This window comes from Plodia interpunctella, chromosome 10 (assembly GCF_027563975.2).
Source record: "Plodia interpunctella isolate USDA-ARS_2022_Savannah chromosome 10, ilPloInte3.2, whole genome shotgun sequence".
Classification (NCBI taxonomy): Eukaryota; Metazoa; Arthropoda; class Insecta; order Lepidoptera; family Pyralidae; genus Plodia; species Plodia interpunctella.
The window spans coordinates 9654582-9669951 of NC_071303.1; the positions used below are offsets into that span (position 1 = coordinate 9654582).

Below are 15370 nucleotides of genomic sequence, written 5' to 3' on the forward strand. Positions count from 1 at the left end.
TATACAAATCTGTAACACCCTGTAGAGGAACAATGATGACTGACTTACCTCCTCCCATGAGAGGATGGAGCTCTCCACTGCGCTGAGCCACATGTCGCCCGCGCCTGCGCCCGCGTCGCCTTGCCTAGCCCCTCCACCTTCCTCCGCGTTCGAATGCTGGAACAAACAGCGTTTATGAACGATCATTTATATAGTAAAAATAGTTTGTCATTATAGTCGTATTCCTCATCGCAAATTCGTACCATCGACTTAATTTTTAGTATGAATGCGATTCATTTTAGGTGCCTAAATTGAACTGAGTTGCATTGGAATCGTTCTGCAAAAGTTGATGGTAGGGCCTGCAGCTGATTTTTTTCGCGATTTCGGAGTTACTCCCACAGAACCCATAGATGTCAGTCTAGTAAAAACAAATTCAAAAAATCTTGTATCAACCGCGCGAATACTTTCACCTTTACATATGTCAAAGAAACTCAATTTTATACGTTAACAAGTAAACAATCACGAAAAACGATATACTCCTTTTCTTGTGCAGTTGTGTAAAAACAGCCGCTGAAATCTAGAAACAAGTGAAAGCCACATGTGTCAAGTTACGAACACAAGAGTGGACAGGAGCGTGAAATATACTTGAACACACTTGACATTCAGCTCGGGGGAGGTGTGGGGGGTAAAGTGGGGGCCTAGGCACCTTACGCCTCTTATCAAGTAGCTCCAGGTGTTAGACTTAAGATAGGGTTGTAACAAGGGAAGAATCCACACCATTCTTTTTATTTTATAACCAGAGGGGACATTTGTTTTCTATAATAAAAAAATAATACTTAATAGGCACAATTATGTGATCACAGTAGACTAAAAGGTTTTTAGATTTCTTAGCATTGTTGTAAAAAAAATTGTATACCTAGTAGGTACATTCAGTGAGTGAGAGTGGAATGGGATTACATGTCACCGTATCGTACCTATATCTGAGAATCGAACCCATACTATCAACATCATGGACTTCCCTAGTTCACTCTCTTCATAGTCGTATTCCACATGGCTGAGGGTCGTTACGTGAAATGAAACACACAACAACTTTCTTGGCATTATTTCCTTCACCGGGATAAATACAACCGGGACCAAAGGCTTAACATGCCTTCTGAAGCACGGAGGGGCTCAAGATAGTACATTTTTGATCACCCATCCAATTACCAACAATTGTGAGAGTGACTTAACCGCCACAATCAAAGGTGGACCGCTCTAACCACTGCATCACTAAGCTTCATTATTTGAAGCCCCGCAGTTGAGTCCCACATTATATTTGCAGAGAAAACCAAACGCCAACTCCACACTGTCGCCGAACTCAGACGCATGCCGACGCGAATGCGTGAACATTGAGTAGTTAGTATGAGTGCTTTTTATAACGCAATGAAAAACCAGCAATGTATACCGAATCCGCCAAACTGTTCGACGACGATGCACGAACAAACAAACAACACGTTTCATGGTGCTTCACGCACAAATGTCCACCGGCATGTTGGCACCGAGCCAAAGAAGGCATCTCTTTCTAACTCAAATATATATTATCTATGAAAAGAAGATACAGAAAAATTTACAAAAAAAAAATTACCCAGATACCTCTTGCTTTCTTCTCAAGTCGGTCTTCGTCCAAATTTAATAAAAACCTTAACTTTAAACATCATCACAATTTCCTCACAAAACATACAGAACAGACCCCCTTATATATATATATATAGTACAACCCTTAATAAAACTTAAAACCACATTACTTTCGCTTGAATCAAAAGCAATTGAAAGCAAACGTCTGTATCTCGAATGCTCTCGTCACTTACTACTTGATAAACAGTAAAAGTGATTTATCAACTTCATTTTTTAACAAAAAACAGCGAAGTTACGTTAACACTAGAGCACGCGAAGTTATCGAATGGTCATCTTGCGTTTCATTAATATTGATGTTTCATACTTTGTTAATAGGGTTTTATTGTGTGCATTTAAATCGACGTGTTCACGGCTAGCTAATTCAAATATAGTTTCATTTTGTTCTTGTAAATACTGGACTACATTGCATTCTGACGCATCGTTTTCGTAATGTGTTTCTTTAGAGCATTTGGTTTTGATGTATGAATAATGAGATAAATATTTTGTGAAAATACAATGGAACATATTTTGGGACATTACACAGTTAAAAAACAACGAAAAATTATAAGACGTGAGGGATCAATGTCTGTGCATGAGAGTCAAAGGGGTCCGGAATTATGTTTGAAGTTTTACACTATAAAAATAGGGATGCGGAATTGATAGTAAAGTTGATTTTCTATAGGTAATTGTAGATAGATTTAAGATTTTGAATAAATTAACAAAAAATATATAACTATGTACCTATAAAATAGCATCATTAAAAACATAATTTCTAAAAAAAAATTTCCGTATTTCAGTGTAATAGATTCTGCTAATGCTAATAAGACAAGATCAATGGATTTTCAACAACAAATTTTATACTTACATGCAATAAGGACTATTTTTTTAAATCCGAGTAATGAACGATTTAATGTTAGCAGTTAGCAGTAAGACTACAAGTACCCGTCGATCGCGGAGAATCCTATAATAGATAAACAATTGTAGATACAGGGATTGGAAATACTTTTAATACGAGTCACAACTTTATTTCCTACATTAAGTTAAATCCCACGTAAAGACAGGAATGCTTGGAAGAACTTGGAGGAGGCTTTTGCCCCGCAGTAGAAAAAAAAAGTGAAATCTATTAATAGTTTAGTCTATGTAGTGTCTAATTTAAAAAAAATAGATTTAATCATGCTGTTTATTATTATTTTTTAATTAAAATATTGATGGGGTTTACAATACAATTTAAACAAATTATTGGTTGGTTTATAGGCATAATACATACCCGTGCAACCCAGGGGCTCGTAGCTAGTATATTATAATAATAACTCATAATTATTAACTTATATACTTAGATTTGACTATCCAGCTTGGAACAATACTCAAACTGCATAGAAATAAATGGATAATTATTCATTACTACATTACTCGCGCCAGACTTTACATAATCAAAATAAATCAATTACACACTTGAAAATGAAAGTTTGCTAAATTTAGAATTTTTACAAATAGTTTTTTTTTTTTTTTTTAATTTACTGTAGAGTTGTAAAATTGTATGCTTCTGTATTTATTTATTTCATTGAGTACACAACTAAGTTGATAAAAGGTAAAAACAAGACAAATTAAAATAAATATTTCGCCTGTGAGATATATGCCAAGTCTAATGTAATCCATAAGGGAAAACGATGAAATTAAGCACGTGATTTCATTAAATTTCTGAAATTTTTGGACATGATGGGAATGAAGAAAAAGAAGAAGAGAATAAAATGATTATTTCCGATGTCCTTAGTTCAAATCCTGAATTAATAACTGGCCAAGTGCGTGTCGGGCCACGCAAAGTGCAGGGTTCATAGTTTACTAAAACTATTACTCGTAAATTTAGATGTTGATAAATAAATAAATAAATAAATAGGGACAAATGACACAGATTGAGTTAGCCCCAAAGTAAGTTCGAAACTTGTGTTATGGGATACTAACTCAACGATACTATATTCTATAACATATACATATATAGATAAACATCCAAGTTCTTCATGTTGACCTGACCGGGACTCGAACCCGGGACCTCCACTGTGTAGTCCGGCATGATAACCATTAAGCCACGGAGGTCGTCAATACCTGGCTTCCCTTCCAATTTCGTTACATATGAGTACAAATGCCGTAATGTCTGAATTCCTCACAACAACACTTGACTCTCAATGAAAATTGGTACTTTAAAGCTTAATAACGCCTCTAATATTTTTTAAAAACCTATCCAACAATACCCGACACTAGAAAAGATGAAAAATATAATGAAGTGGTTTAAGTACCTATGGAATTATGCATTTTCTTTTATTAAATATATACACTCCCAAAATCCTAAGTGATAATAAAATAGGAGCTTAGGACAAATATTGACATGGTGATAACAAACCTTCCTCTTATCAGTAAATTGAATAGTGTCATCACTCCATAATCCAGGTAATGTGGTTTTGAAATGGGCTTTGAAACATTCTGGTATTAAACACATTTTTAGGGTTCCGTAGTCAAATGGCAAAAACGGAACTTTTTTTTTTCACAGCCACTTTCCGAAACTATAAGAACTATACTGTTGAAACTGGTAAGTAGATGTATTTTGTGAACCGCATTAAGATTTTACACAAAAATAGGAAAAAAAACAATAAATTTTGGAGGTCCCCATACTTAGAAAATAAACTCTTTTTTTTTTTTAATAAAACCCATACAATCATGTCAGGTATCTATGGATAGGTCTTAAAAAATGATATTGAGGTTTATAATATCATTATTTTCTAAACTGAATAGTTTGCGCGAGAGACACCTCCAAATAGGTAATATGTGTCCCCCCCCGTAACTTCTAAAATAAAAGAATGATAAAACTAAAAAAAATATAAAAATATGACGTACATTACTATGTAAACTTCCACCTAAAATACGTCATAAACCGCAATACGGAACCCTTAATGGGCGAGTCCGACTCGCACTTAGCCGCTTTTTATTAGACTGCATCAGTGTCATATGTATGTCATAATGTCTTGTGAATCTCATATGATGACGGTGAGTATAATATTTAGTATATGGTAGGCAGAGGCCTACTCCCATTGGAAATAGGTGTGACACTATATAAGTAACATATATAAAGTTACAGATAATAAATATATAGGAACAAATCACACAGATTGAGTTAGCCCCAAGTTTCGAAACTTGTGTTATGGGATACTAACTCAACAATGCTATATTCTATAACATATACATATATGATAAACATTCAGATTGACCTGGGGGTCATTTTCCATGTTGACCTGACCGGGGATCGAACCCGGGACCTCCAGTATGGCAGTCCAGCATGATGACCCTGTTTAATGGCTAACCCAATCCAATGACTATCCCATATGGTGAGGCTAACCTTTTCAAAGGATTTCCCATATGATATGGCTAACTCTTTCAAAGGGGTATGATAGTACACTCAATTTTTTTGTTCAAGTCTTAAAATTATCGACAATCTTCACTTTATTGTTGTTGAAAATAAATAAAGTATTAGTTCAAACATGTAGATTGAAGTAAAACATTTATTAACCAGGAAAGCTATATGCTGCAAAAAGCCTAAATTTATAATGAGGACAATGAATATTAGCTGCCAGACACTATTAAAAAGCCTCTATTAAAGTATTTGAATTTTCAAAACTCAAATGAGTTCTGGGGATTAGTTACCATTAATAAATTTTAAAGAACATAGCTTTGCCCATAATTATTTAAGTACCTGAAAAGCTAAGGCATTTTTAATACAGGCTCTTACAGTTTTATGTAAGTATGCCTACAAAGATTTATTTTTAAACATGGCTAGAAACTTCAATGCGGATCTAAAATAAATAACCTACACAGTAAAAATTGGTGTTTTTGGCAGAACACAGCCATAAATTGGAACCAAATTGTATACAAAAGTGCAAGAAATAAAATTCCGAAACTCGCCAGATGTTTTAAGATTAAACTGGATAAAACAAACATTGCTCGGTGGCCTGAATGGAACATTCCACATTACAAAAAAAATATATATTTTTGTCTTTGTATTTTGAAATAGATTAAATTATTTATTTATTACCTATTACATGTTTTAATTTTTATAAGACCATTGTTGTGGTCATTGGAGAGTAATTTCCACATCTTGTCTATTATAATGTATTTACTAGTGGAAACCACAGCCTCACCCACAAGAGAAATTCAGGATAATATGTACTACGTCATAATCCTTGTGCTTCAGGGCGCCACGGCCAATAATTAAATCAGGTACACGCAATGATAAGACAGATAAATTAGTAAGAGCATTTCACGTGTCAGAGAAAGTGAATGCGATGTGTTTTACGCGTAAGAATGTAAAACGAAGCGAAAATAAATTTGGCGACTCAACAATTAGGTTAAAGAGGCAAATACTCATACATCAGCATTGTCTACATTTATCTATTAATAATTCTCCTACTCCATTGCACCTCGAGAAAATGAAGTAGAATTATTCGGATTAGTTGGTCTTTCGGTTGCTCAAAAATAATGTACCGACATAAATTTTAAAATTGACTACACCCTACTGCATTCTTACTAGAAACAGCTGCTATGACTAACATTTAAACATCGGAAGCGTAAATCAATAACATCACAAAAGGTATACAAACAAAATCAATAATTTCCACAATACTCACCAAACTAGCAGTATCCTGGCTATCTAGCGAATATTTGTCCGTATCTTTCGCTTGGTGGTCGTTAGAGAAATTCTCATATTTGCGCGTGGGACTACTTTTCATTGTTCACACGATGCCTTTCAGCTTAGGCTTCGAAAGACATTTTTACACACCGAAGAGACAACACGAAACACCAAGGCAATGAAATTCACTGCTGAAAAATCGAGTCGCACGCACCAGCCAACCACCGCTGAACTAGCTAGCTGACAACCTGACACATGACGTACTTACTTGACGTCAGATGGGCAATGACGTGACATTGACAGCTCTGACATTGATAATGGCAACGTTATATCTAAAGATTGTATTAATTTATTTGAAATGAAAGCGATTAAAATGAATAAGTAGTAAGCACTTCTCTCTTTGTGTATACCCGCATCCCTTTTCCATTGCAACGATAGATTACATACAAGTTCCCGGCCATATACGAATAACTCACACAAAATAGCAGATTGGGCAAGGCACGTAAAACACACCATATAGCCTTACTAAATGGTCTGTGGCACGTAGGTAATTAAGGCATGGAATTACTATACGAAGTACTTATTCAATCTATAAATGAAGGACCAAAGATGTCAGATCAACACCACAGAACGCTCTGGCTCGTTTCTTTTCACGTAGGTAAGTACTTATGACGTACTATATCTTCTTGTATGAGTTCCAAAAAATGTATCTTATGCACTTGTAAATAGGTGTGCATCAGCCTTTTTGAGTATTATAAGTTACCATTCATTTAACGCAGACGAAGTCGCGGATGTCTGTTATCATTATGAATAGGTACTTACTTACTTTAAAAAGTTTTTTTTTTTACAATACTTAAGTACGTCATTTTTGTCACAAGCTTTTATTGTCGTCAGAAAGGTCTTGTTGCATTCAACACGTGACAAAGAACCATGTCCATTCAATAAACCGACGAAGAGTTCCCTTGTTCGGAGTCGATCTTGAGTGCACTATCAGGTCATGCTCATTACTTATATAAAACTTTGTCATGGAAGCTTAAGCGACGTGGGAAATTTCAACTGTGTAGAACATGTGGAAGTACGTAGGTAGGTTATATTCCACTTGAAGATGTTCAGACACAATGATAGCGAAACCTTCAGGAGTAACAAAAGCTACTTATTAATTATTGTTTTATATAGCAAAAAACTATATTTAAAACCAGGTACATATTTCATAGGTAGGTTCATAAATACCTAACCTAACGAACGAAGGCACGGGACATAACGCACAGCACAGCAATTATGTGAAAGTACCTACATAACACGTCAGATGTCTTTAGGCAACTGGAATAAAATCTGATTACCAGTGTTGGCAATAACACACTCGAGTAGAAAAGGTACATTAGGTAAGTACCTACTTACTTACTTATCTAAAAAAATCTTGAAGAATTTTCCTATTCAACAAAACACCCCGCTGAAATCGGAAGCGAGATGCCTAACAAAGATACCTTTAGAAAAAAACAAAGCAGGTAAGTACCTACTTTATATATTGAAATTGAAAAATCATTTATTCAGATAGCCAAGATCCATTGTGTTAGTACAACTTATTCTATGTTAATGTATATACCTATTTAACTAAAGATAATGTAATTTTAATAAGGTGGCAGCACCCATCACAGCACACCCCATATCCATAGCGATGACCTTCAGAGGTCTGTTTCGGCCACCACGAATTCTTAGGACGCTGATTTTTTCCTGAGGAGTGATGAAAAGCTGTCCACTCCAGCCTACGCGAACATTGATGAGGCGCTGATATATATATCTACCTACTTAGGTACCTCAGTGCACCCAGATTTTAAGCTTAATATAAATTTAAGTGAATACACTTAAGTTTGTATGGGCAAAAATGAGGTACCATACACCATAGATATAAACAAAAACTTACATTCGCCATAGATACGTGTCCATTTGTGTTCCAAAGTGATATCGCCGTGTATTCCCATTTAGATACCTTTTTATTTTTACCATTATCATACTGTAAGTTACGACGGTACATCTAACCTACAATTTTTGTTTATCAACACATTTAGCACTTTCACTAATCGAATAAGTTTTCTCATAAAACAAAGATCACAATTCACATTAACACACGTCAGCTCGTCAATTGTTTTTGGTGTATTATGAGGAAAATTTTTGAGCATTACTTATTAGTAACAAATTAATATCGAGAATTGAACAAAATAGATAGGTATTCGGCACAAGAAAATCAGTACAGAAAGCGAATTTACACTGAGTAGAGCGTTATCATCAATTTCTGATAATACCTAGTAGGTACGCAACATAGTAGACGAAGCGTGCTTATCTATTAAAACCATGGAAGGGATAGTTACGTAGGCGTAGGTTGGTACAAACTTACACTCCTACTAATATTTTATGAGGATGTATGTGTATGTTTGTCGTTTCGTCGCCAGGTCTTTCACGCAGTCTACTGGATGGATTGTTATCAAATTTGGTACACGGGTAGAATAAAACCTGGAATCACACATAGAATAGAATCACTTTTTATCCCGAAATTCCCACGGGAGCGAAGCAGGGCGCAACTAGTAGGTCTATAAAAATAGAAGAGTGACACGAAAAATACTTAAAATCAAAGGTAATATGAGTCTATCCATAATATAATATTTTTTTACCACTTTATCAGTATTGCTGTGTGAGGAAATCTTATCTTATTATCTCTTAGGATTATACTATCTAATATACTGATTTAATAACGATGTCTAGTTGCTTAGTCGATAGTTCGTGATTTCATTCCATCAGATATGAACAAAGTTAATACCTACAAGAATGTGGCACGTCCAGCAGGACAAATCCGTGGTACTACGGGTACAGTTACATGCAAAGAGGTTTGGGTAAATTTGTTATCATTTTGACTGGAATTTCGCGCCTTATATTGTTTAATTTTTATAAGACTGAAAAAAAATAATCGACTTTTCTCTCAAATTACACGTGATGTGAGTAAACTGATGAAACTATTGAAAATGTAAATATTCATTAACAATAGTTTCAGAACATAAAACAATTAAATCATTGGTTGATTGGTGACTTGCAACTACTTATATGTCGGTAGCTATGGTCGGTAGGTAGTTCTAAGTTATGTCAGATGCCTTTAGGCAAATATATTCTGACACCAGTGTTAGCAATAACACTCTAAAATTATAAAATTAAAGAAGAATAGTGAAGTTTTAAGAAATTCAAATAAAAAAATACATATTTAAACAAAACAAAATATTTATTTTAGGCCTGTTATGTGGGCCTAAGCGTACATAGTGACTGATATTTTCAGAAGATTTCGAAAACAGAAAAAATATCGAATTTCGAATAACAAAAATTAAAATAAACGAACACAGATTGATCTAACATTTATTTAAATAATCTATGGAACATAATTTACAAAAGACAGACAATGCAAAAGGCCTAGGCCTTCAACGCGTCCTGTAGCCCGAAGCCCGGGCCCGCGGGCTCCTCCGTGAGCGACGTGAGGCCGCCCAGCGGCTCCGACGCGAAACGACCGCTCCTACAACGGAAAATACAGTAAAAAAAAAAACTTTTATTGGATGTCATCGTTTTGGCGAACGAAGGAGCCATAACACAACCGCTTGAATAGTAGATTATGGGAATCTCACGAGCATTTCATTAGTGTCCAACATTTTTTGAATAAATAATCATTTTCTTAAATTAAAACATGGCCTAACCGTTAATAACTGGCGGACAGTTTAGTTACCCAGTGTTTAAGCGACTACCTGCCACTAGATGGCGGTAAGTATTCGCAATAGTCATGTCATGCCTTTAGGCAACATGAATAAAATCTGACACCAGTGTTAGCAATAACACACTCGATATGATGATGACTGCCAATAAAAGCTAGTAAATGCTGTGTGTGTCTGTAAAAATCTCATTTAAATTTACCTTGGTCCTGGTTTTGGCTTCTCGTCCTTTTTGAGTTTCTCAATGATTTCCTTGGAGTCTTCTGCTGTTAAATCTTCCTGTAAAATGCAATAAAAGTCATTCTAAAATGATATAAAAATTATGTATACCCACGCCGCAGTAAATCCGGTCGGGTTATATACCACTAGCTGTTTACCCGCTGCTTCGCCTGTTTAAATGCCCTCGGGAACAGTTTTTTTTCTTCGTATTCAAATTGGGGTTGGGACAGTGGTAATAAAATATCTTCCTCATAGTCGTATTCCTCATGGCTGAGGGTCGTGGTCATTACGTGGAATAAAAACACACGAACAACTTTCTTGACATTATTAATGGAGTGGTTTGCCATTGCCTTCTCCATTTGACACACAAGTTAATAATAATCAACCAGTGTGCGGGTTTCCTCACGATGTTTTCCTTCACCGGAGAAATAAAATATCCATAGCGCATTTAAAATACACACAGCGCCATCTAGTGTTTTTATTGCAAAGTTTATTGTATTAGTATTAAGAATCACCTAAAAAACACAAAACTCGCGGGATTTTCAGGATGAAAGAGCACCCTATGTCCTTCTCTTCTTCATACTCTTAATACAGTATCATGGACTGAGCAAGTAGACAAAAGGATACCAATGTATAATATTATACATGCAAAGGTGTATAGTTAAAGATCTGAGTTCAAGCATATGCTAGTAATTATAATATTTTGCAATTACTTACATAATAGTCGTCGTTAACTTGAATCATGGGAGCGTTCACGCATGCGCCTAGACATTCAACCTGAAAAAGATATTAGTATTTTAGAACGGCATTTTTAATAGGGTTCAAAGTTAGGGTTCAGACGCTCTAAGGTCTAGAAAGCAACTGGGAAAACTTTCATATGAGAGAATGAGATGTACCTCTGAGATTGAGAACTTCCCACAGGGGCTGTTACCCCCCACTTCGCAGCCCGTCGCTTCCTTAATGGCGTTCAGAACAGCGTCCGAGCCTCGCAGCCAACATGGCGTCGTCGTGCACACTTGCACATGGTATTTGCCTATTGGTCTCCTGAAAAATATTAATTTTTTTTATAACACTTCCATGATGACCTGGTGTAAACAAAAATATGAGAATGTTCAGTCTGATGTCAACCCTATTTAGGATTCTTATTATTGACAAGGCTATGTCTTTAAATTGACATACACTGGAGGATACGAGTAGTCCTATTCTAAGCCGGGACCTCTTGACTTTTTATTTACAGTACATAATTTTTAATTTAGGGGCTTTTGTGTTGTACACATACATTTGTCTTTTTATGGTTCCCTTTACCCTATTGGTCAGTTTTTAAAGATAAGTACACTTAACACAAGTATGTACAATGATATCAAATTCATACCTAATGAACATTGTATAAAATGTGGCTACTTCATAAACCCTCATGCGAGGTAGATTTAAAACTTCAGCGACTTTGTGCATAGCTGAGATTGGAAGCCAGCCCCCATGTTGACGCTGTGCCAAGTCCAGTAGTGGGATCATTGCCCCACGCTTGTGGCCGTCGGGGTAGATAGCTAGGAGGGCTTCGACTCTCTGGAAAAATTTGTTGTTGTGTGATTAACTCAACATAATGCAAATATTAATATCAAGGTATTAACACATTAGGTGTAAAGTGTATATTATGTGCTGTCATTAAGTTTAATACTACATAGTTTATATGGTAAATAATGTGTACAAATTATATGCTACGAGAGAGTGGAATCTCCAAGCAAATTATTGCTTAAAAGGACGTTCCCACAACTTGTATTTTGATGTAAAATTATGTTTACCCAATAAATATTTTAGATTTTGATGATTTTTTTCAACTTATCTGAAGTAAACTTAACAAGTCTTAATAATGATCTCTATATAGTGCAAAGAACTATTGTTATTATTAGTGACTTCATTCATTGCAAACAGACACTTTCCTTGGAGTGTTTTTTGCTATATTCTTCTTCATTTGATCATGAACACCAGCAGCAGATATCTATCATATAGAACCATTAAATATACAAATATAAAATAAGCAAATTGGCAGTGAAGATTTGAATTAAGGTTATGTTCATAATATTTATTTATTCTGGAGATTACACATATACAAGACAATAATTTAACAATACCGAATCTATAAGAGCCACTGAAAATCATAATTTAAATCCGTGACAGCAGTAAAAAAAGTCTGTTCTAACCAAAACAAATGAAGACTGACATGACACTTGCCTTTTGGTTTTCGGGTGTAAACTCAAAGGGGATGTTAGGGTTGTCCTCAGGAGAGTCTCTATGTACGAAAAGGCTGTCATGCTGCAAATTAGCAGTGGTCTGAAGGGCTCTAGAAGATGCTCGCCACTGAAAATAAACAAAATATATAACCCTATGGCTAAGACTGAATTGTCAAATCGTTATTATATAACGACACTGTTCGTCTCAGAATAATAATTTACTGAATTCTTGTGCACATAATTAACGTACCACTCCTTTAACACCAGACCTTAGGCTGGACAACATGATTTTATTACAATTTTACGCAAAAAACAAAAAGTTATTGCGAAACACTGTTCGCGAACAATATAACATGAAGTTAGCGTCGACCTAGACAGCCTAGATAGTAAACAAAACGCAGTACATACACAATGTCGCTCTCTTTTTTGTTTTGGTTCTATCTATTATTCTGTTTGATATCATAAGTAGTGATAATACTTTTTCGTCATTAAAAATTGCAGATTTTAATGTTTTTCGTAACTAATCCAAAAGTAACTAACTTAATAAATGTTGAACATTTTCCGAATGTACTTACTAAACGCATTTTAATATAGTTGTATTCTAATGATTGCAGCTAACTTCTTTTTAGTTCTAATTTTTATTAAAGCTGATGACGATTTCACCATTTCATAGAATTTTAAGTCGTGGAATATCATCCTTAAAATTAATGCTTTATTACTAATTGTATAAGACCCTAAGACTTACTGAATATAGCGCCTGCAATTTTCATACAATCAATTATTTACCTAGAAGTATAAGTCAGGGTTTAATTTCTACAGGCGCTTTGATTTTTTACTAATTCTTGTATGCAGTTTAGTTTATATCTACCATACAAACATAATTATAAATATGAAGCCTATTATAAATACGAAAGTCTACTGACTTTCTGTCTCCCTATCATGGTTTCACGGCTATACTTACCGCTGGGCAGATTTTGAATAGATTACCTAATTAATTGATCTAAGGTCAGACACAGCTAAACGCGGGTACTTTATGAATATAAACCAGATCAATAATATAATACCTATAGTTGATAAATATCCAATAAATAAATGTTAACTAGATCACCTAAAATCTAAATCTATAGTTACATATAGGTACCTATACCTAAATAACAACGCAATGAGTGCATTGCATTGCATTTTCACAGTAAAACGTTAACGCCAAGCCGGGCCTATAAAAACCATTGTCTGCTTGCGCTGCGTGCCTATATTTCCGTATGAAAAAAAAAAAAAACAAAACGAATGAATAGACAAAGCGATCGGCAAAACAACGAGTTGCCATGGCAACTGCCGCACTCGTTTCCCTGCACCAAAAATGTTTAGCTACTCAGTATGGTTTTATGTAGAGTGGCTTTTTAAACATCAATATTGCTAAGCTGTCTGTGAACAGACTATCTCAAGACAGAATATCTCAATTTGTATCAGAAATTGAATCTCGTCAAATGATTGGCTCGAAAATCGTTACAATCCATCTAATAACTTAACCTTAAAACATTTGTTCAAACCTTTCTCAGCCTTTCCGCAGAACTCTGATAGATTCCGACGCGAATGTTCATGCACTAAGTAGCTAATTTGTATGAGTGTTTCTTTTACCGCAATGAAAAACCATCCATGTACTGAAAACTATATCGAAGTTCGGAAATAATAAAATGTATGAGATTGCACGCTAAATCACGTGATCGATCGTCATCGATATCGCAAGTTGGCAAACAAAGTTTTAATTCAGATCGAAAACGAATTAAAACCATAAATTATCAAATCGTTTAATCGTCTACCTTCATACTGGTCCGCGATAGTATGGAGCCGGCATAAAATCCCATCAGCATGCTATATTTGGCGTGTAATGAGTAACAAACCCCGCTGTACGTGGCGAAAACACACTTAGAAGATATACAGACGAGTAGAAAAATTCGGAGTTCCGAAACAAATCATTACTTTTTGCATATTTCGACGCTACGCCCAGAATGCACCTGCACCGATACGACAGTGCACCAATAAAATTCCCGACCCATGGTGCACCAATAAAGTTCCCCAGTCGTGGCACTAACAGTTTAGACCTCCTTTTGTGAAAGAGTTGGAGACATTTAGATATATTTAGACAAGTTTGTGACACAAAGGTTTTGGATGGGAAGCATACTGAATAAGAACTTTGCCCTCGAAAATTTGGTATTAAAAATAAGACGTGAAAACAATATGAACTAATTATGACATGTCCCTTCAAGATTTCATTCATTAGCCCGTGGATGTCGTACAAGGCGACTAAGGGTTACATAGCCTAGGCAGCTAAATACCTAGGCAAAAATAGCATCATTAAGAAAGGTTGAAAAATAAAAGACATTTGTTTAAAAATTTTAATTCGACCTCATGTTGTCCCTGATTTTGATTTCAAGGGTTGTTTTTTACACTGGCTTTGCGATATCACAGCCCCGAATGAAACCGGGAACACTCGAAGATAAGAGAGAGGTTATGCCGTCCACAGATACACAAGAAATTAGTTAACGGGACGGTGGCACCAATGATAAGAAATAAATTGAGATTTTAGAAAGCATTCCACAATCATTGTTGATCATCGATAAGGCATCGGCTCCTATGTTTATGTTTTAAATAATTTAATTTGTATTTATCGAACATTTTGGGTTAAATTCATTCAATAATAAAAAAGATGTCATTAAACTGAAAACACAAATATTTCCTTTAAGCAATTCTCACGTGATAGATGGCGCTACTAGGCTGAAACGGATACAAATAACAGAAGCCACAAGGCCACAATCCTCTATACGCCGTGTATACGCCTATAGATTATTTAGAAAACAGGAAAAAAGGGTAATTTAATAAAC

General features: G+C 35.3%; 2 protein-coding genes across 5 annotated transcripts in view; both read right to left on the reverse strand.

Annotated features, from left to right (window-relative positions):
• Positions 1-8535, reverse strand: part of SPoCk (Secretory Pathway Calcium atpase) — a 51842-nt gene extending 43307 nt beyond the window's left edge. Inside the window, exons 1-2 of one of the 4 annotated variants that reach the window (XM_053750671.2) lie at positions 8226-8535; positions 49-156 (exon numbers count right to left, since the gene is read on the reverse strand). In XM_053750671.2, the coding sequence (XP_053606646.1) occupies positions 49-156; positions 8226-8336 (219 nt within the window). In that variant the 5' untranslated portion in view covers positions 8337-8535. Of the gene's footprint in view, positions 1-48; positions 157-1603; positions 1875-6302; positions 6547-8225 lie in introns of those variants that run through there. The other 3 variants (XM_053750672.2, XM_053750673.2, XM_053750674.2) reach the window with 3 other exon arrangements.
• A 1151-nt stretch (positions 8536-9686) lies between these two features.
• Positions 9687-12868, reverse strand: ND-24 (NADH dehydrogenase (ubiquinone) 24 kDa subunit). Its single transcript, XM_053750692.2, has 7 exons — positions 12742-12868; positions 12493-12618; positions 11636-11826; positions 11160-11307; positions 10981-11040; positions 10247-10323; positions 9687-9854 (listed from the first exon to the last, which is right to left on the reverse strand). The coding sequence occupies exons 1-7, from the start codon at positions 12775-12777 to the stop codon at positions 9755-9757; spliced, it is 738 nt and encodes a 245-aa protein (XP_053606667.1). The 5' UTR covers positions 12778-12868; the 3' UTR covers positions 9687-9754.
• Positions 12869-15370: the final 2502 nt, after the last annotated feature.